This window comes from Chiloscyllium plagiosum, unplaced genomic scaffold (assembly GCF_037043375.1).
Source record: "Chiloscyllium plagiosum isolate Xiang-an unplaced genomic scaffold, Cpla_swu_hap1 HiC_scaffold_7, whole genome shotgun sequence".
In the NCBI taxonomy this organism is placed as follows: domain Eukaryota; kingdom Metazoa; phylum Chordata; class Chondrichthyes; order Orectolobiformes; family Hemiscylliidae; genus Chiloscyllium; species Chiloscyllium plagiosum.
This window is the reverse complement of record NW_028270145.1, coordinates 21,586,985-21,610,065: the sequence shown is the minus strand read 5'-3', so window position 1 is coordinate 21,610,065 and position 23,081 is coordinate 21,586,985. Positions and strand designations below refer to the sequence as shown.

At 42.5% G+C, this 23,081-nt stretch overlaps 1 protein-coding gene across 5 annotated transcripts in view; it reads right to left on the bottom strand.

Annotated features, from left to right (window-relative positions):
- Positions 1 to 23,081, bottom strand: part of LOC148149572 (CASP8 and FADD-like apoptosis regulator) — a 28,057-nt gene extending 4,976 nt beyond the window's left edge. Inside the window, exons 1-8 of one of the 5 annotated variants that reach the window (XM_087988812.1) lie at positions 23,060 to 23,081; positions 17,694 to 18,140; positions 12,421 to 12,526; positions 10,317 to 10,452; positions 8,804 to 8,913; positions 6,649 to 6,748; positions 5,987 to 6,069; positions 880 to 958 (exon numbers count right to left, since the gene is read on the bottom strand). In XM_087988812.1, coding sequence (XP_087844938.1) covers positions 880 to 958; positions 5,987 to 6,069; positions 6,649 to 6,748; positions 8,804 to 8,913; positions 10,317 to 10,452; positions 12,421 to 12,526; positions 17,694 to 17,995 — 916 coding nt within the window. In that variant the 5' untranslated portion in view covers positions 17,996 to 18,140; positions 23,060 to 23,081. The other 4 variants (XM_087988814.1, XM_087988811.1, XM_087988813.1 and 1 more) reach the window with 4 other exon arrangements.

Below are 23,081 nucleotides of genomic sequence, written 5' to 3'. Positions count from 1 at the left end.
TGAAATGTTAACTTTGTTTCACTCTCCACAAACATTGTCAGGTACGCTGTGCTTCCGCAGCACTTTCAATTATTTTTTAATGAGGACAATACACTATGAATGAGGTGAGTTTAATTTGATACAAAGGAGGGAATAGGGATAAAACAGGGTAAGCAGGTAATTTACAGAGAAAGGGGTAATTAACAGAGATAGGGTCAATTCAATACTACTGAAGCAATTACTAATAGTGGAGATCTTCAATCATTAAAGCAACTATTCCCTCAGAACCATAGAAAAGAAGTGAATTTGTCTCATGTTTATGAGATGGTTTCAAATTCGATTCCCTCGGCTTTAGTCCAGCATCTATCACGGTACATCTGATTCTCAAACTGCTGCTCATTATTGCGGCACGGTGGCTCAGTGGTTAGCACTGCTGCTTCACAGCACCAGGGATGTGGGTTTGATTCCAGCCACGGGCGACTGTCTGTGTGGAGTTTACACATTCTCCCCGTGTCTACGGGGTTTCCTCCGGGTACTCCGGTTTCCTCCCACAATCTAAGGACGCGCAGGTCAGGTGAATTGGCCATGCTAAATTGCCCGTAGTGTTAAGTGCTTTAGTCAGAGGGAAATGGGTCTGGGTGGGTTACTCTTCAGAGGGTCGGTGTGGACCTGTTGGGTCAAATGACCTGCTTCCACACTGTAGGGAATCTAATCTAATTTAAAACACCTAACATTCTTGCAATCTGAAGCATTTGGGATCTGCCAATTATGTTGAAGAATTTGGGAAAGCACTGATTGTTGATGAGATTACCCAGTCAATCAGTCACCTATCACCAACTTCACTGAGTGTTTCCTACAGACTTACTGGGTTCCCCATAGCCCAGGTTAACAGCATCTTACCTGCATCAGTTCCAATGCAATCGATGATTAAACAGAGGCCGAGGGGTGTACTCTGTACCCTGTACACCTCCAACCCATTCTGTAACACAGAACACAATGTCACAAGGAATGCTTTTGCATTTATATTGCACCATTCACAATATCAGGAAGTGATTCACATCTAAGTGCTTTGGAAGTGCCACGTCTGTTGAGAGGATTCTGAGCTCTCACAAATTGCAGTGAGATAAATAACTAGATAATCTGTTTTACTGATGTTGCTTGAAGGATAAATGTCGATCAGGACGGCGGGCAGGATAGGGGAGGTGGTGGTATAGTAGTTTTGTCATTCTATTATTAATCCAGAGTTCCAGCCTAATGTTTTAAGCACACAAATTCAAACCCCATTGGGCACATGCTGAAGTTGAATTGAATGGGACAGGAAATAAATCAGGAGATAGAAAAGGCAAGTAAGAAATACACCATTGCAATAATCGAGGGGGACTTCAATATGCATGTGGACTGGGAAAATCATGTTTGTCGCAGATCCCAAGGAAAGGAATTTGTGGAATGTCTACCAGATGGCTTTTTGCAGCAGCTTGTGGTGGGCCAACTGGAGGAATAGGCAATATTGGATTTGGTCATGTGTAATGAGGCAGACTTAATTAAAGAGTTTAAGGTGAAGGAATCCTTTGGGGGCAGTGACCACAATATGACAGAATTTAGAATTCACCCTTCTGTCTGAGAGGGAGAAGTTGGAATCTGATATAATGGTCTTACAATTGAGGCAAGGTAAGTAGAAAGACCATGAGGGAGGAAATAGCCAGTGGTTGGGAGGGAAGATGGTCGAGCAGCAATGGTAGGAGGTTCTGGGGGCAGAGCAGAAATTCAATCCAAGGAAGAAGAAAGATACAAAGGGGAGGGTGAGGCAACCATGGCTGACAAGGGAAGTCAGGAACAGCGTAAAAGCAAAAGAAAAAGCTGACAATGTGGTGAAGATTAGGGGAAAGCCAGAGGATTGGGAAGTCTTTAAAAAGCAGCAGAGGACAATTAAAAAAGCAATAAGAGAGGGGAGAAGATGAAATAAGCTAGCTAGTAATGTAAAAGGAGATTGCAACAGTTCTTTTAGATATATGAGAGAGAGGTAAGAGTGGTCATTGAACCAATGGAAAATGAGGCTGGGGAGGTAGTAATGGGTGTGGCCATGCTGTCACTTTAGAAAGGTTATTTTGTCCTGGGTTTCTTTTGAAGAGAGGTTGTAAAGGCAGAGGTGCCGAAGTAGCCAGGGCACCAGCCTGAATCAACAGTGTTTGTTTTAAAACAGTTTAACAATGGAAGGAGAGTGGCTAGTTCTCTCAATTCAGGTTTTTGGAGGTTTTTTTTAAAGCTGCAGTGGTCAAAAGACACTGGGGTCCAGAAGCATTGCAGGCTTCAGTAAATGATTCCTAACTGAACTTCTCTGAAATCTCTCTTTGGATGTTGCACCTTCCTGCCTGTAGGAATCCGTGTTTGAATTTACCTTTTTGCCAAGGGGTGTATTTGTGGGATGTTGTTAAATTGGAACATTTAATTTGTAAAGTTCCTGTATCGAGTATTTGGTTTCATTTTCCAATAGTTAAGCTATTCTAAATTCCACTTTCTTTTGTTAGTGTTTTAACTGTAATGTTTAAATAAATTGTGTTTTGCTTAAAGCCAAGTAGTTGCATCACACCTGGAACACCAGGTTCACATTTACCTTTAAAACAAGAAAACGTTAGGGTTGGAGTTACCTTCTTAAAATATTTTGAGGAGGTCTGGCCTTGTCCATAACATTGGGAACAAGGAAATGGAGGAGGAACTGAATAGGTACTTTGCATCAGTTTCCACAATGGAAGACACCAGCAGCACACCAGAACTTCAAAAGGGTTGGGGATAGAGCTGAGTGTTGTGATTATCACTAAGGAGAAGAGGCTAGGGAAGCTGCAAGGTCTGAAGGTAGATAACTAGGTGGACTACAGCCCAGGGTTCTGAAGGGGATAGCTGATGAGATTGTGGAGACATTGACAGTGATCTGTCAGGAAGAGTCACAGAGGACTGGAAAACTGGCTAATGTAACACACCTGTTTAAGAAGGGAGGGAGGCAAAAGACAGGAAATTATAGGCTGGTTAGTCTGACTTCAGTTGTTGCTAAGATTTGAGTCCATTGTTAAGGATGAGATTGTGGACTACTTGGAGTTATGTGGGAAAATAGGGCTGAGACCCACATGGCTGGACCTCCCACAGGGGGTGGTCATCCCTGACAAATCTGTTGGAATTCTTTGAGGAGGGAATGAGCAAGTTAGACAAAGTACAGCCAGTGGACATGATCTATTTGTTTTCCAGAAGGCCTTTCACAAAGTGCCGCACAGGAGGCTGTTTAATAAGTTGAGAGCCCATGTTGTTAGGGGCAAGGTACTGGCAAGGATAGAGGATTGGCTGCCTGGCAGAAGGCAGACAGAAGGTATAAAGGGTCTTTTTTAGGAGGACAGCCAGTGACTAGTGGAGATATGCAGGGGTCATGTAGAAGAACAGAGGCGTGGACTATTTCTAAACAGAGAAAAACTTTGGAAATCTGAAGCACAAAAGGAACTCGGGAGTCCTAGTTCTGGATTCTCTTAAGGTTCAGCTGGCAGTTAGGAAGGCAAAAGCAATGATAGCATTCATTTCAAGACCGCTAGAATATTGAGAGCATTTTTGGGCCCCACATCTAAGGATGGATTTGCTGGTATTGGAGAGGTTTCAGTACAGGTTTTCAAGAATGATCCCACGGTTGAAATACTTGTCACATGAGGGGCGGTTGAGAACTCTGGGTCTGTATTTGATGAAGTTTAGAAGGACGAGGAGGATCTGATTGAAACCTTACAGAATACTGGGAGGCCTGGATAGACTAGATGTGAAGATGGTGTTTACATTAGGAGGTGGCACTCAAACCCAAGGGCACAGTTTCAGAGTGAACTGAGATGAGGAGGAATTTCTTCAGCCAGTGGGTGGTGAATGTGTGGAACTAACTGTCACAGGAAGCTGTTGAGACCCAAGTCATTGAATGTACTTAAGACAGAGATAGATAGGTTCTCAATTAGTAAGGGGATCAAAGGTTACAGGGAGAAGACAGGAGAATGAAGTTAAAAACAGATCAACCATGAGCAAAGCAGACTTGATGGGCCAATTGGCTTAATTCTGCCCTGATATCTTCTGGTCCAAAAGTAAAAGCTGACTTAAAGGGGGACCATTTAATCATTAATAATTATCAGAAAAAACAATGTGGTTCACTTATATCCTTTAGGGAGGAAACCTTCCATCCATATTTAGTCTGGTCTACACGTGACTCCAGACCTACAGAAATGTGGCTGACTCTCATCTGCCTTCTGAAATGGTGAGGCAAATGACTCAATTCAAGGCAACTACGGATGGGAAAGAAATACTGGCCTTCCTGCTGACACTTAAATCCCACACACGAATAAAGGAACAAGACCCCCCCCGGCTCTTCTCTAAATTCTGTTGAGAGAGCAGGGGAGTTTTATTAAACATTTAACATCTCATCTGAAAGATGCCACCTCCAACACTGAACCATTCCCTCAGTCTGAATACCAGGAAACATCAGCCTAGAACTTGAATTCAAGGAATGGTGTTCAAGGCCACAAGCCTTCTGCCTCAGAAGAGTGCAACATTTAAAGGGCAGGGCTCTTAGAATCATTATAGAATGGAAGAGGCCATTTAGTCCATCATGCCTGTGCTGACTCTCTGAATGAGCAATGCTCACAGTGGCAGCCTCAACACATTCCCCTGCACATTCTTCCTTTTCATATAGTAACTTCATTATTTTTCAATCCTTAAATTTGTTCCCTCCCCCCAACTTCTTTATTCCTTCACAAACAGAAATGGCTATGCTGTCCAGAACCATCATTTTCAATATTTGACCAATCTCCTCTCAACCTTCTCTTCTCCAAGGAAGACAATCTCAACTTTTCCAAACTATCCTTGTCTCTGGAACAGCATTTTGTGGATCTTTTCTGCATTCTCTCCAATGCCTTCACGTCCTTCCCAAAGTGCAGTGCCCAGAATTGGATACTGTACTCCAATTAAGGCTGGGCCAGTATCTTATACAATTTTAACAGAATCTCTTTGTTGCCATTCCCCATGCCTCTATTAATAAAGTCTAGGAGATTGTATGCTTTCTCAGCCAAAGCTTGTGAGAAGATTTGTAGCTCGGGTGCTCGTTGTTGTGGTTCTGTTCACCGAGCTGGGAATTTGTGTTGCAGATGTTTCGTCCCCTGTCTAGGTGACATCCTCAGTGCTTGGGAGCCTCCTCTGAAGCGCTTGTGTGATGTTTCCTTTGGCATTTATAGTGATTTGTCTCTGCCGCTTCCGGCTGTCAGTTCCAGCTGTCCGCTGCAGTGGTCGGTATATTGGGTCCAGGTCGATGTGCTTATTGATTGAATCTGTGGATGAGTGCCATGCCTCTAGAAATTCCCTGGCTGTTCTCTGTTTGGCTTGTCCTATAATAGTAGTGTTGTCCCAGTCGAATTCATGTTGCTTGTCATCTGCGTGTGTGGCTACTAAGGATAGCTACTAAGCACTAGGTTTAAACCTACTGAATCATGAATCACTGGTTGTGATGCAGACCACAAGTCATCATCTCAGATTCACTTGAAGCGTTTTTTCATTCGTGCTACTGTCAAATGTCTATGGAATGAGGTAGTTGCCCAACCAGCGGAGAGAATATAGGTGGGGAGGTGTATGGGAAGGGGCTTGGGGAGGCTCTAATTGATGGAGAGTCATGAAGCAAGCTTGCTACCTCAAGAATGTAGCCTCAGAATTTAAGAACCAGGAGGAGTCTCAGCAGGATGTTTGCCCTCTTTATACATCCAGCTACCACTGATTGCACTTGGAATTGTGATCTCTATACTGGGCCACCACGTCCCCTGCCAGTGCCCTGTCAATACACATTATCCTTCTCCTGTGTCCAACTCTCCTTCCTCGAATCAATCCTTCCCCCTACACACACACATTGCATTTTATCTTTCTCCCAATGTTTGACCACCAACACTCTTCCCCCACCAGCACCTCCTAACAGGTATGCCTGCTCCTTCCATTGATGTGCTTCAGCTCTTACCTGTAGTGCTGCAGCTGCTGCTCCAGGAGGCTGAACCGATTCAATTGTTGGGTTCATCATTGACTCTGATTGTTGCTCTTCAACTAGTGAGTAAAAACAGGCAATGGTGAGCCAGGCAGCTGATCTTACTCTGTAACTAAAATTAAACTTTCAATCACAATCACTGCTAATAAAGAATATATCTAGGAGTGCAAAGGTTTCAGGGGAGACACTGTTCCAGTACGAGAGGTGACTGTGGTTAACCCCACTGGCTATTGGACAAATCACCAAAGACTGGATAAACCTGCAACTTCACTCACAGCTCTTAACTAAAATGTCAGGCATTCTGCCCAATTTCAGTCACTGAGCAACGCTCTGTAACTGAAATTGTTTCATTTAACCTCCCCCCACCCCCAACCACAATCACCACCAACTATTTGATTCTGTATGGGACTGTGCTCAAAAGACAGACGGAACAAGTTACTCCCCAAAAATCACAACAAAAACACACTCATAGTCCACTGTATGTAAAAAACGGTTTTACATGTTCTTTCTCATGTTTAATTAGGACACAATCCTCCAAGTTGAAAATTCTACCTGAAGCAGAGTTCAAACCTCAATTATAACACGAGAAGGTGACTAGGTACAAAGATTAGTATCCAAAGTTCAGCTGTATTACTTACATGAGGCCACCAATGATGTTGGATAGTTTGAGTGAACTTGTTGTCTCGATAACTCACTAGTGTTACAGCTTCCAAATGCTGGCATCCAACTGCTCACCTGCTGAAAGTTGGGTGAGAATAACAGGAACATAAAGTTTCAAATAAAACCAGAAAACCACACATAAACCCATTGAATGGAAAAGTTTTTTCCCCCAAATTCCCTCTAAATACCCTGCCCCTTACCTTAAAACTATGCCCTCTCATGATTAACCCTTCAACCAAGAGGAACAGCTGTTCTGGATAAATGTGAGGTCGTTCACTTTGGCAGGAAGAACAAAGATGCAGCACGTGTCTAAATTGTGAGAGATTGGCAGGTGTTGATCTCCAAAGGGGACCTGTGTCATTGAAAGCACTGAAAGCTGGCAAACAAGCACAGCAAGCAACGAGAAGGACAAAGGAGTATGTTGGCCGTTGTGGTAACAGGATTTCAGTACGAGAGTGCTGGGGGAGGAGGATGTACTGACAGTTAAAATATGGGGAGCAGAGTTTTGGCTGACACTCTGAAATTTAAGGAAAGTTGGAGGTAGGAGACCAGCCAGATGTCTGACTTCAACAGTACTGAACCTGATAGAGTCACAAAGCATGGAAACAGACCCTTCAGTCATTGATGATACAAATATCTCAGCAAGGTTACCAGCAATCACTTCCCTTGCTTCCCACACCTGCTCAGGTCTTACCTTTATACGTTTTAAGACCTCCAGCACCTCCTCTTCTTAGGGTAATATGAACTCTTTTCATGACTTGATTACTCCAACACACTCCTGGCATGGCTCCCAACACCAGCCTTCCATAAACCTAAGAATAGCCAAAAATCTGCTTCCCATATCTTAACTCACACTAAGTCCTGTTCCCCATCATCCTTGTGCTCGCTGAACAACATTCACTTCTTGATTTTAAAATTCCCGTCCTGGTTTTTTTAAGCTCTTCATGGCCTTGTCCGGTCTATCATGCAATATATTCCAGCTTCACAACCTTCATAGTTTGTCCTGGATGAAGGAACTGAGGATATTGTTGCCAGGTGGCGGATGATACATTGATTGGGAGAGGGACAGGTAGTGTTGAAGGAGGAGGGAGGCTGCCGAAGGACTTGGACAGGCTAGGGGAGTGGGGGAAAAGAAGTGGCAGACAGAATACAATTGGGAAAATGTGAGATTATGCACTTTGATAGGAAGAATAGAGCATAGATTATTTTCTACACAGGGAAGGGCTTCGGAAATCTGAAGCACAAAAGGATTTAGATGTCCTAGTTTGGGAATCTCGTAAGGTTAAAATGCAGGTTTAGTTGGCAGTTAGGAAGGCAAGGTTAGCATTCATTTTGAGAGTGCTAGAATATAAGAGCAGGGATGCACTTCTGAGGCTGTATGAGGCTCTGGACAAACCGCATTTGGAATATTGTGAGCAGTTTTAGACCTTCTATCTAGGGAAGGATGTGTAGGGTCAGCATGTATGGAGTGTGGTACAGGACAGGGATGGTGTATGCATGCGTGCACACAATGAGTTAACAAGGGCATTTGGGTGCAAATACAAATGTAAGGTCGGCAATGGAAGGGTGACCAAGCAAATGCACAGGATCAGCAGGGCTATACATAAGGGTTGTAGATGTATGTACGTAGGGTGTACGGTCAGCAGCATTGTAGGTATATGGGTGCACACGTCGGTGGGGTGTATGTATGTTTGCAGGTACATGTGGGGTCAATGTGGGCATATGCTTGCACACACATGGGGCTCCAGGTTGTTTGCATCTGGGCTGACCCTACCCTGCATGGTAAACAACTCCCGCTGAATATGTGCAGTCCCTATGCACTGTAAGCACCTGCACCTCCCTGACCACTACCACCTATGTCTTTCCTCCCCACCCCACTGACCCCACACACATAGACACACATAAAAAAACTCCCTGGTTAACCACACAGAACATGAACAGCTCAGATACGAGTTTGAGAGTGCTGGTTCTGATATAAAATATCTTCTCAATTATGGAAGGTAGGGCAAGATGTGATATACAATAAAGGAGTACAAGGACACCGCTGGGAGGCTGTAAAGGTGATCATTTATTTAAGAACATTTCTAAAGCTCTGCTGATTGATCACTATTCATAACTGTTAGAAATACCTACCCGACTCTGTTCAAACTGCGCATGGCCAGAACCCTGCTCTTGAAAGGGAACAGTGATTGGGATAACATTCCGATATGCATTGGAATTTTGCATGGAATGAGCTCCTAGAGCTGTGAATCAGAAGAGACAGACAATATAAAAGTTACCTTATTAATACCATAATTACCTCTAAATACCTGTTAACAATCTGCAATAATCTGCACCTCTCTAACCAATCTAACTAGAGATATGGGGGAAGTAATTTAGTCCCCTAAACCTGTTCTACCATTCAGTGAGTCCTCACCAACCTACAATCTAACTCTGCATGCCCCTCCCCCATCTTTATTCCATTCCATTAAAAAACTTTAACTTTAAACCGAAGATGATTCATAAAAGTTTGTTAACGAGACTTTGATTCAACTGATATTTGCAAAAAAAAAGGAGTTCTAAACCTCTCATAATTCTTAATTTCACAGATTTGGCTCTTAGGTTTTAATTATGCTTCTTGTCCAAGACCCAATAGAGCTATCTCCTCCATCTGTTCTTTTAATACCTCGAAAATGTCACTTAAATGACACGGAAACCTTTCAAGTTCCAGAAATATAATCCCAGTTTGTGTAACGTATGCTCAGAATTTATCCTTTGGAGGCCAGGTATCATTCTGTTAAAAGTACACTACCCTTCCTTCAGGATCAATCTATCCTTCCTAAGGTGCGGTGCCCAGAAATCCTCAGGGTAATTTGAAGTGCAATCTAACCTGGACTCTGCTTGGCTGAAGCTTATCTGCTACTTCCTTGTATTTTAGTCCTTCAGATAGAAAGGGAAGCATTCCATTAGGCTTTGATTATTTTACATACCTGTTCAGGGCATTTTAATGGTGTGTATACAGGAATCACATCCTTTACTTCCCCCCGGCACCCACACCAACAGTCTGTTTGGATCTTCACCATTTCTAGCTTTTTATTTAGATAGCACCTTGTTCTATCCATTTCAGATCCATTGTGGTTGCCCTTGCATTTGTGTACATTTAAATCTATTTGATGTTTCACGTAAGCAATCAATTTCTCCTTGTAGTTTTTTGACGCTTGTGTAATAAATATGATGATTAGTTGAAGTCCTAGCACAAAGATCGGATAAAGTTTCTTACAGGATACCGGGACTCATAGTTCCGTTATCCCTAATCTCTGTCTCTCCTAATCAGATCAATGATTCACCAGCAACTCCACCAGCTTCACCTTCGAGCAGCAGCATCTTCTGAAAAGTGTTATTGCATGGCTTCTAGAAATAATATCCATTGATATTTTCTCATCCACCGCTTTATCGTCTTAAAACTTCAAATTAGATTTATCAGCTACTCCTGGAGTGAACTGTAACTCTGATTAAGTAATCCAACCCCTGAAATGAACTATAACTACTTTAACCTTTATAATACCAGCAATAAACTTTAACTCCATCTAACCATTATAACTTGAATCTCCCTCCTGTGTGCATTTCTACATTGTCTACCCAATCCCCTTTGCTTATTTATACTCACTCATTTGTTTGTATTGAGAGACCCTCTTTCTCAGATCCATTCTCCCAATGTTCTTTAGACAATCTTCCACCAATTCCAAATTATTTGCATCAATCTTGCCAAGTTTCTCCAGTTCGACAATTAAATCTAGGAAGGTCTAACAGATAAAAAGCCTTTGTTAGCTCAGTAACAGATCCCAATCTGGCTGAAGGACAGAAGGAAATCTGCTCAAAAGCATAACTCAATTGTGATAGGAGAGGGCAGTCCTGGTAGGAGAGGTTAAATAATTAGGAGAAGTTAAATAGAATAGGCCTAAACTCTCTTGAGTTCAGAGGAATTAATTGAAACAATTAGAATTCTGAGATGGACTTACAAGGTAGGAACTAAGAGAATATCACAGTCTCAGATACGAAGCAAACCATTTAGATCTGAAATGAGAGGCTTTTTTACTCTGAGGATTGGCATTTTTCTTGGAATTCTCTTCCCCAGAGAGTCATGGATGCTCAGTCAATGAATATGTTCAATATTGGGACTGATAGATTTTTGGGCATTAAAGGAATTAAGGGATATAAGAACAGGATGAAAAAGTGGATTTGTTGTAGAAAGTCAGTCTTCCTTATGTTCTTTTGAACAGTCTGATTCCCACTATTGTGGTAAATAGTATACAGGTCATTCTTCTATAACTCCACGGTTGCATTCTTGTGCTATCCCGCATTATAGAAAAATCACGCTTTAGAAACAGTACTTAAAGTGTTGGCAATGTAATCGCATTACAGCCAAGACACGTCTTAAAAGTTTGTGCTTTAAAAAGTGTCCCTGATTCGTCAATGGCATTACAGCAAACATGTGTGAACAAAACGTGTTATAGCAGAATGACCTGTAGATACATTTAAGAGGAAGCTTGATATGTACATGAAAGTGAAAGGAAGAGAGGATTATGCTGATAGGACAAGAATGAAGTAAGGTGGGAGGAAACACACATGAAGCAAAGACACTAGGATGGAGCTGTTGAGCCGAATAACTTATTTCTGTGCTGTACCTTCCATGTAATAAATAACTTTGTTTCAACATTTTGTTCAAACCATATGGCTGCACCATAGAATCCCTACAATGCATAATTCAAGACAAAGCAGCCCATTTGTTTAGCACCCCACCTTAAACAATCAGTCCAACACTCATTGAGAGCAATGTGCACCATCTACAAGATGTATTACAGCAACCCAACAAGGCTCCTTTGACAGCACCTTTGCAAACCTCTGATCTTCACCTGCTGGAAGAACAAGGACAACAGGAATACGGGAACACCACCACCTGCACGTTCCCACAAGGTCACATAACATCTTGACTTGGAACTATATTGCTGTTCCTTCACTGTCACTGAATCAAAATCCTGGAATTCCCTCCCTATATGCGCTCCATTGGCACTAGAGCAAGTCAAGAAAGCAGCTCACCATCACCTTCTCGAGGGCAATTAATGATAGGCAATGAAAAGACAGCGATGCCCAGATCCTTACAATATTAATTTTAGAAACTAGTTTGAAGGGAAAAAAAGAGACTGCGAAAGTTTGAAGGACTGTAAAAAAGGAATTGTGCTCAGGTAGCTCACTTGATCAAGATATTTTTAATCGAACAAATGGGGAAGCAAATGCTGGATCTAATTCTAGGATATAAAGTTAGCAAAGTGAGGGATACATAGAAAATAACAACATGGTGAATGTTGTGTATATACCTTTTCAAAGATTTTTCAAACACTGCCATCTAGGAAGCTAGTCAATAAAACAAAAGCTTTCTGTGATGCAGACTACACAACCACTTATTGCAATACATTCTTTTACTGTGCACCAAAATGCCTACAGTACTCATCTATCCAGTAACTACGATTGTGGTCATCTGGGACCCCACTTGGAATGGTGTTAAAGTGCTCCTGAGATGCACTCCCTTGTCCTGTGATTATGGAATTTTTAAAAAAATCCATCAGTTTTGTTAATGAAAGGAAGCTGCAGTTTACATCATTTGGCTCCAATAGTGGAGCTGACATACACCAGATTAACCTCCCTGCAGGCTGCATCCATAATCAATGGACTTGAGCCCAAAACACAATGTAGGGTTAACATATTGTAATTACCTTCATTGCTTCCTGGTGGCCTTTTGGTACTTGGCAACGTAATAAAAACAAAATAGATTGCAAATCTTCTTGACAAAGATTTTCGCTGATGTCCGTCAACAACTGCCTGTGTTATAAAGGTGAAGACAGCCAGTTAGTTATCCTAAATGTGTAGGCATTGCATTGACTTAAATCCAAGCAATAATTCCAAAATTAATGGAATGTGGGTGTTCACGTCATAGAGGCTACAGATGTACATAATCTTAGTCAGAGTTCTGTGTTCAGTTCCAAGCACTGTACATAATGGCCTTAGAAGAGATGCCTCACACATTCACCAGACTGATACCATTGCAGAAAGGGTCATATTCCAAGTACAGGTTGGAACTGACTAGCCTGATACTCCCTCAAGTATTGAGGATTAAGGAATAAGCAAGCTAAAATGATTCAGATGATTAAAGGAATTTAACGGGTTTAGCTAACAAACACTGATAGAGATGCAAGGGAAGGCTTTAAACAGGAAATCAGAGGTGCATGTAATAACAGTAAACTATAATCATGGGTGATTTTAATTAAATATACATTGGACAAACAAGCGTCACAATGGCACCATGGAGGAGGGTTTCCTGGAGTGTGTACATGATGGAATTTTTAGATAAAACATTGATGAACCAATCAGAGAACAGGCTATTCCAGACCAGGTACGATGCAGTGACAAAGAATTAATTAACAATCTTGTTGTGTGGGGTCCTTTACGGAAGAGCGATCATAACATGATAACATTTGATTATCATGTTATGATCACTCCATTAAGATAGAGAATAAAGTAGTCAAATCCAAAACAAGATTCCTGAAAATACTTAAAGGGAATGACGAGGGTATCAGGCAAGATTGGGCAGGGGTGGATTGAGGAACTTTACTAAAGGGATTGGCAATTTATAAGAAATGGTTCATGTGTAAAGAACATGTGCATGAATCCAAGATGGCTGTGCAGTAGGGCTCCTGAGCTGCTGCTCATCTATTCAATTCCTTTTCTTTCTTATTTTCTTGTTTGTTTTTCTCGTAAGTTTTTTTAGATTTTTTCTTCCTCTACTTACCTTCTGGAGGGAGGTCAGTCATGGAGGCAGTGGTAGCGATGGTGGGCCCAGAGCGGGGACTTTGGCGGTCTGCCACGAGGTGGGTTGGCGTGCCCGGACAGAACTCTGTCTGGTGGTGGTATTGCAGACATGGCTGGGGGCCCAGAGCAGCACCAGAGCGGGACTCTGGCAGCCTGGCAGTCAGCATCGAGATGGCAGCGCGGAGGCACAGGGATTGAGAGATTGAGCCAAATGTGGGAGAGAGAGGATGGTGTACAGCATCGAGACTGCAGCACAGAGAGACTGCAGCATGGTGATTGAGACAGTGAGCCCTCGTAGGGAAAGCCCAGCATGGAGCAACTGCAGGCCCATGGCTGAAACCAGAGTGCAATTTAGGACTTTTAACTTTATTTATTGGCTACCTTATACTGACAAGAACTACAATATTAAACTTTTAACTGACATCTTTACATTTCTACTTTTTACCTAAGATTTTGTACCTAGGTACCTACGATGGTGCCGTGAATGGTGACATTGTAAACTTTTCACTGTATTCCTGTACTTGAGTACAATGACAATAAAACTTAATCCTAATATTAGAAAATTTTGAATTACAACAATCGTTCATTCAAAAATAGAAGAAAGACAATGCTTATGAAAGAAATGAGGGATAGCATGAAATCCATTGAGGAGACACAAAAACTGTGAGAAAAAGCAACAAACTTGAGGACTGGGAGTATTTTAGTTAAAGTAAAAGAGGATGAGTAGTTTATTTAAGAAGGGGATAATAGAGTTTCTGATTAAAATTTTAGGAAACATAGAAATTGACTGCAAAACGTCTATGAATATGTGAAGAGAAAAAGATTAGTAATGAACGATGTAGGTTCCTTACAGTCAGAGGACAGAGAAATGATAATGGAAAGCAAAGAAATGGCAGAAGAATTAAACACATTCTTTGTTTCTGTCTTCACAAAAGATGGCACAAATAACATCCCATTAATTGAAGAGAATCAAAACCAGTGTATTTAGATTTTCAGGAGGTTAGTAGGCAAAATCAAAGCAGATGGGATAGGGTGTAACACATTGACAAGGATCAAGAAATTGGTTCAAAGTTTGGGCGAAGATTTGTAGCTCGGGTGCTCGTTGTTGTGGTTCTGTTCGCCGAGCTGGAAGTTTTTGTTGCAAACGTTTCGTCCCCTGGCTAGGTGACATCATCAGTGCTTGGGAGCCTCCTGCGAAGCGCTTCTTTGATGTTTCCTCCAGTGTTTATAGTGGTCTGTCCCTGCCGCTTCCTGTTGTCAGTTTCAGCTGTCCGCGATAGTGGTTGGTATATTGGGTCCAGGTCGATGTGTTTGTTGATGGAGTTTGTGGATGAATGCCATGCCTCTAGGAATTCCCTGGCTGTTCTCTGTCTGGCTTGCCCTATGATAGTAGTGTTGTCCCAGTCGAATTCATGTTGCTTGTTGTCTGCGTGTGTGGCTACTAAGGATAGCTGGTCGTGTCGTTTCGTGGCTAGTTGATGTTCATGTATGCGGATTGTTAGCTGTCTTCCTGTTTGTCCTATATAGTGTTTAGTGCAGTCCTTGCATGGTATTTTGTACACTACATTAGTTTTGCTCATGTTGGGTATCGGGTCCTTCGTTCTGGTGAGTTGTTGTCTGAGCGTGGCTGTTGGTTTGTGTGCCGTTATGAGTCCTAGGGGTCGCAGTAGTCTGGCTGTCAGTTCCGAGATGCTCCTGATGTATGGTAGTGTGGCTAGTCCTTTTGGTTGTGATATGTCCTCGTTCCGTGGTCTTTCTCTTAGGCATCTGTGGATGAAGTTGCGCGGGTATCCGTTTTTGGCGAATACCTTGTATAGGTGTTCCTCTTCTTCTTTTTGCAGTTCTGGTGTACTGCAGTGTGTTGTGGCCCTTTTGAATAGTGTCCTGATGCAGCTTCGTTTGTGTGTGTTGGGGTGGTTACTTTCATAGTTTAGGACTTGGTCTGTGTGTGTGGCTTTCGGAACGAGGACATACCACAACCAAAAGGACTAGCCACACTACCATACATCAGGAGCATCTCAGAACTGACAGCCAGACTACTGCGACCCCTAGGACTCATAACAGCACACAAACCAACAGCCACGCTCAGACAACAACTCACCAGAACGAAGGACCCGATACCCAACATGAGCAAAACTAATGTAGTGTACAAAATACCATGCAAGGACTGCACTAAACATTATATAGGACAAACCGGAAGACAGCTAACAATCCGCATACATGAACATCAACTAGCCACGAAACGACACGACCAGCTATCCTTAGTAGCCACACACGCAGACAACAAGCAACATGAATTCGACTGGGACAACACTACTATCATAGGGCAAGCCAGACAGAGAACAGCCAGGGAATTCCTAGAGGCATGGCATTCATCCACAAACTCCATCAACAAACACATCGACCTGGACCCAATATACCAACCACTACAGCGGACAGCTGAAACTGACAACCAAAGCGGCAGGGACAGACCACTATAAACACCGGAGGAAACATCAAAGAAGCGCTTCGCAGGAGGCTCCCAAGCACTGATGATGTCGCCTAGCCAGGGGACGAAACGTTTGCAACAAAGACTTCCAGCTCGGCGAACAGAACCACAACAAGAAATTGGTTGACAGACGGGAAACAGATAGTGGGAATAAATGGTTATTTTTCTGAGTGACAGGCAGTGACTAGTAGGATATTTCAAGGATCAGTACTTAAGTTCCAACTATTCACAATATATAGCTATAAATTTGCAGTATAATGTAGCTAAATGTGAAGTTATACATTTCAGTGTGTAAAGTAGAAAGGAAGAATATTATTTAAATGATATGTTGGGAAATGTGGATATACAAAGGGATCTGATTCTCCTCGTATACCAGTCAATGAAAGTAAACAGACAGGTACAGCAAGCAAATACAAAGGCAAATGGTAGATTAGCCTACACTGCAAGCAGAGTTGAGTTCAGAAGTACAGGTGTCTTATAGCAGTGCCTTAGTGAGACCACACCCGGGAGTACTGCATGCAGTTTTGATCTTCCTACCTCCGGAAAGATATACTTGTCATAGAGAAAGTGCAGCAGAGGTTCACCCATCTGATATAAGGGATGGTAGGTCTGTCCCATATGGAGAGATTGGATTTACTGGGCCTGGAATCACTAAACTTTTTAAAGGATGAAATGGGATCTGATTGAAACTTAGATAATTGAAACGTGAAATTTGGATAAAATTCTAAAACACTAGATAGACGAGATGCAGGGAAGATGATTTCCCATTATGGGGAACCTAGTACTGGGGGACTAAGTCTCAGGACAGATCATTTAAGACGGAGATGAGGGTGCAAACAGTGGTGAACCTGTGGAATTCTCTACCACACAGAGTTGCGGAGGCCAAGTCACTGAATATATTCAAGAGAATTTTGAAAAGATTTTAAAGACATCGAGGCATATGAGGAGAAAGCAGGAAAATTGCATTCAGATAGAGAAGCAGCCATGAGTATACTGAACGGCAGATGCAGGATTGAAGGACTGAATGGCCTACTGCTGCTTTGAGTTTCCACATTTCTGTGAGTTAATACAGTACAGACAGAAACAGAAGATATTTCCTTTGGTGGGAAAATCCAGAGCAATGGGGAAAAACGTTAAAACTAGAGCCAGGGTGTTCAGGGGAAGCACGTCTTGACATGAAGGGTAGCAGAAACCTGGAATGCATTTTCCAAAATGGCTTTTAAAGCTGGGAATCAACTTCACCAAGAGAAATAAAGAATAAGGAACTAAGGCAGGTCGAAAGTATTAAGACACAGATCAGCCATGGTTTAAATGAATGGTAGAAAAAGTTCAAAGGGCTGAATGGCCAATTTCTGCTCCCACGAAATGATTGACCCTCAAATTGGTCCCATGCTCCATCAAACAAAAACATTAATAACATTTTAGGCCCCACCGCTGACACAAGGTGACATTGAGATGCCAAAACATATAAAAGGTCATTTTAGTACCATAGCCTGGGGAATAAGATTTGCTACAATGCTGATTTATGAGGTGTTATTTATTACACCCTGTCATGGATTAAAGCCAAAAAATTGCTTCATTCAGTTGTTACCAAATGTTGTCTGCTAAATCTGGGGAGCAAGAACTGGAGAAGCCAAACTTCCATCACAGGCAATTCATACTCCCATCCCATTACACAGAGATTGATTTTACCTGTATGAAGATACGTATCCTTTACCACTGTTCAAATGTCTCTCCAAACACTTCACGTCAACTTTCAATCCTTTCAGAACATCAAACCTCTTTATTCGATAAAGCAGTTCACTTAGGAGCTCAATCCTCAGCAGGTTCCGTTTGGACAGTATCTCAAACAGCTCTTTCACTTCCCCAATATTTAAATAATCTTTCAGAATATCAAGGCACAAAAACACTAAGGTGGCACTTTCATCCTTCGACAGTTTATCAGCTATTTGCAATGCCAGTCGTCTGATATCCATAGTATTTTGCTTGAACATATTGTTGAATATTGAAGGAAGCAGCCCCAAGAATTCCTTACAGAAAACTGCGATTTCCCCAGCCTATAACATTGTACTGTGACCTCATGTCTGGTGACGCCATTGACTTCTCTTTTCCAGCACAAAACGAAACTCTGACAAAGATCTAAACAAGGAGAAAAATATGAATTAATCACTAATGCTTTTTGGTTTAGAACACACCAAAATGTTGTGCAAGTGTTGTACAACCAACTCTAGATTTAAGAGAAATGTCGTAGGTTCCATTCTAAACTTGTTCTTGCTCATCTCCTCTCAGTCATGGTTGCAGTTCAATATCAACAGCCCACAGCCATCTAGCTTATCAAAGCTTCACTCACATTTCAGACCGATGTACACTGCTGAAGCACAGTCAGGAATAATGGTCATTTGGAGTGACGTACAGCAGGTTGAATGATGGCCACAGACTCCAGCCAGTGAGAGCAACAAAGGTGGAGAACATTAGCAAGGGGATACATAAATGTTTCCATACTCTTCATTAAGATTTTTGATTCTAGGTTAGACTATTTAATGGACATTACAGAGCAAGCTTAACCGTGCACCTAACTCCCACACCTTTTGCCCTGGGAGTGCTTGATGCAGACACTGTGGAGAAATCTTTACCATGTCCTAAATTAGACAGTTAAAATTTAATTAATACTTAACCATGTTCTATTGTTCAGTTTGATCTTTCTCCCTTCCCTCTATTTTGTATTGCTTCAATCTAATCTAATATGTGCTAACTCCCTACACTTCTCCACATCTCCGTTCCTCCCAAATTTCCTCTGCCCTGATTCAGTAAATGCTTACCCCTCTCCCAAAGCTTGTCTCTCCCTAGTGAGAACATTCCTACAGAACAGTAAAGACAGAGTTATTGAATACTTTTAATGCAGAGGTAGAGTGACTCCCTTGTTAGTCCAGAATCTAAGGTTATCAACGGGGCATGAAACTGGGGTTGAAGTCGTAATCTGATCAACCAAGACTTTACTGAAAACTGGAGGAGGCCATGAGGCAAAATGGCCTACTGTTCATCGCAATTTGTATTTCAATGTAATATCCTTATTACTATAACAGCATTCCTGTTTTGTTCTTAACTTTTAAACAGTTAGATTTTCCTCATTTATCCATTTTGGTGATGGTTTGTTTTATCCCCATCAATATTCATGTGTGGTTATCCTTTCTGTTACAATTTTAAATCTATCCCAGCTCCTCCTCCTCTCACTAACAGCTTTCTGAGCAATAACTCAGTAATTGATCTCAGCTCATTCCTCAGAACTATGACAAACCTACAGCTGCCCTACTTCTTGTTGGTATTGACGTTTAACTGCATTCTGCTCAAGGACTCTCAATGACGCACTACTTCTGTGACAGCGTCTTTTCTGACATTGCACATTTGAATCTGCTACAAATTGTAGGTCCACCTATCTTGGGTCTGATACTCAGTCCAAAGGGAAACCATTGCCTGGAGAACAAAGAGATTTTACTCAACCAGTTTATACTGCTGGGAGCAATGTGGGGAAAGCCTATGGTGTGGAAGGCCAAGGGTGTTCACAACCTCACTGCTCACCTTGTAGTCTCTGCACTATTGGGACATACACATTTTAGACTCTGGCAATTGAAATTTCCCATTTCTCTGCTGTCTTCTTAAACCCATTCTATGCAACATATGGTTACCATCCTCATCGCGTGAACCCCAGCCTCCCAAGATGATTAACAGTAGACAAGATACATGGCACAGATACATGGCACCAATAGGCCAATTAGAGTCATAGAGATGTACATGGAAACAGATCCTTCGGTCCAAACTGTCCATGCCGACCAGATATCCCAACCCATCTAGTCCCACCTGCCAGCACCCTCCAAACCCTTCTTATTCTTATACCCATCCAAATGCCTTTTAAAATGTTGGAATTGTACCTGCCTCCACCACTTCCTCTGGCAGCTCATTCCATACACGTACCACCCTCTGTGAGAAAAAGTTGCCCCTTAGGTCTCTTTTATATCTTTCCCCTCTCACCCTAAACCTATACCCCTCTAGTTCTGGACTCGTCCACCCCAGAGAAAACACTTTGTCTATTTGTCCTATCCATGCCCCTCATAATTTTGTAAACCTCTATAAGATCACCCCTCAACCTCCAACATTCCAAGGGAAAACAGCCCCAACCTATTTAGCCTCTTTCTATTGCTCAAACCCTCCAACCCTGGCAACATCCTTGCAAATCTTTTCTGAACCCTTTCAAGTTTCACAACATCTTTCTGATAGGAAGGAGACCAGAATTGCATGCAATACTCCAAGTGGCCTAACCAATGTCCTGTACAGCCGCAACATGACCTCCCAACTCCTGTACTCAATACTCTGACCAATAAAAGAAAGCATACCAAACACCTTCTTCATTATCCTATCTAGCTGTGACTCTACTGTTTGGTCGAACCAGTGATGCCAATGTTTATGGCTCCACTCAAGCTTCTTCCTACATTTCTCATCTAAATCCATTGCCATAAGCCTCCTCCTTCATAACAAGTAAACTATATGTCTTCATAGTAGAAGACAATCAAAGAGTTTTTTTAATTAATTCACAAGGTGTAGGTGTTGCTAGCTGGGCCACCATTTACAGCTCATTCCAAGTTGCCTTGAGAATTTGGTGGTGAGCCGCCTTCCTGAACCCCTGCAGTCCTTGTCCTGTAGGATTTGATCCATGTCATAACGGAAGAAATTCAAGGGCTGTGACCCCACGACAATAAAGGAATGGCAATATATTTCCAAATCAGGATGATGAATGGCCTGGAGGGGAACATGCAAAGATGTGTTCCCATATATCTGCTGCACTTCTCCTTCTAGATGGTAGTGGCTGTAGGTTTTTCAAGTGTTGTCCAAGGAGTCTTGGTAGATTTCTGCAGTACATCTTGTAGATGGTGCACACTACTGCTACTGAGCGTTGCTGGTGAATGGAATGGATTTTTGTGAACGTGGTGCCAATTAAGCAGGCTGCTTGTCCTAGATGGGGTCAAGCTTGAGTTGGAGCTTCAGTCGTCCAGACAAGTGGGGAATATTGCATCACGTTTCTAACTTATGCCTTGTAGATGGTGGATCGGCTTCTGAGAATCAGGAGGTAAGTAGCTCACTGTAAGATTCCTAGCCTCTGACCTGCTCTTGTAGCCACAGTACTTATACAGAGTCATAGAAATGTATGCCATGGAAACAGACTCTTCAGTCCATGCCGACCAGATATCCTAATTTAATCTAGTTCCATTTGCCAGCACTTGGCCCACATCCCTCTAAACCCTTCCTATTCGTATGCCCATCTAGATACCTTTTAAATATTGTTATTGTACTAGCCTCCATCACTTCCTCTGGCAACTCATTCCATACATGCACCACCCTCTGCATTAAAAAGTTGCCCTTTAGGTCTCTTTTATATCTTTCCCCTCTTGCTCTAAACTTTTGGCCTCCAGTTCTGGACTCCCCCACCCCTGAGAAAAGACCTTGTCTATTTGCCCTATCCATGCCCCTCATGATTTTATAAACGTCTATAAGGTTACCACTCAACCTCTGACCCCCAGGTAAAACAGCCCCAGCCTATTCAGCCTCGCCCTATACTCAAACCCTCCAACCCTGCACCATCCCTGTAAATCTTTTCTGAACCCTTTCAAGTTTCACAACATCCTTCCGATAGGAAGTAGACCAGAACTGTACACAATATTCTAAAAGTGGTCTAACCAATGTTCTGCACAGGCACAACATGATCTCCTAACTCCTATACTCAATGCTCTGACCAATAAAGACAAGCATACCAAATGGTTTCTTCACTATCGTATCTACCTGCGACTCCAGTTTCAAGAAACTATGAACCTCTACCTCAAGATGTCTTTGTTCAGCAACACTCCCCAGGAATTTACCGTTAAATGTATAAGTCCTGCCCTGATTTGCCTTTCCAGAATGAATTTATCTAACTTAAATTCCATCTGCCACTTCTCGGCCCATTGGCCTATCTAATCAAAATTCCATTGCACTCTGAGGTAACCTTCTTTGTTGTCCACTACACCTCTAATTTTGGTGTCATCTGCAAACCTACTATATCCACATCCAAATCATTTATATAAATGACAAAAAGCGGTGGACCCAGCACTGATTCTTCAATTTCTGGAATGGTAACACACAGGAACTTGGTAGTGGGGGTGTCAATGTCAAGGCACAACGGTTAGATTCTCTCGCTGGAAATGGTCATTGCCTGGCACTTATCTATTTCAAATATTATTTGCAACTTTTCATCCCAAAACCCGAATCTTGCCTAGTTTGTGCTGCATTTGATCGTGTACTGCTTCAGTATTTCAGAAGTCTTGAATGGTGCTAAACATTATGCAATCATGGGCAGACATTCCCACTTTTGATCTTACAATGGAGGGAAATTCGCTGATGAAGCAGCTGAAGACAGCATCCCAACAATAGTAGAAAATCAAGGGGCAAGAGGGAGAAACTGAAAATAAACAATGTCACTAGAGAAACAGCACAAAGAAAATCAACAGGTCTAAAGGCTGACATGTCTCCGAGACCAACTGTCTCGCATCCTAGGCCATTTGTCCCTTTGGGATTTGTCAGTGTAATCTTAAACTATACTCTCCTCGTTGCTTTCATTGCTACTGATCTGATTCCAGTGTTGCCAGGTATGGAGGAGGCCTTTCACCCCCTCTATTCTGTGCTGTATCACCATCCACCTCCTTTCCCTAACACTCTAACTTTATGGTGTCATCCTCTGTGCTCTGCCACAAGTTCTAACCATCAACACCTTGATCAATTTAACTTCGTCATCTCCTACAAATACCATCTCCTGGTGTGGGGGTGGGGTTTCCAAACATCCAGCCTCTCCTCCAGCTCCAGGCTCTGATCTCTGCTCCAGCCCAACCCCAGGCTTTCCTCCAGCCCTGGGCCCAGGCCCAGTCCCCGGCCTCTGTTCCAGTTCCTGTTCCAGCCCCGGGCCCAGGCCCAGGCTCAGGCCCTCCTCCTGCGGTAGTGGTTAATCGCGGGCCGGATTCCGGGCCTCACACACCGACCTGCCCCGATCACCTGTTCTCG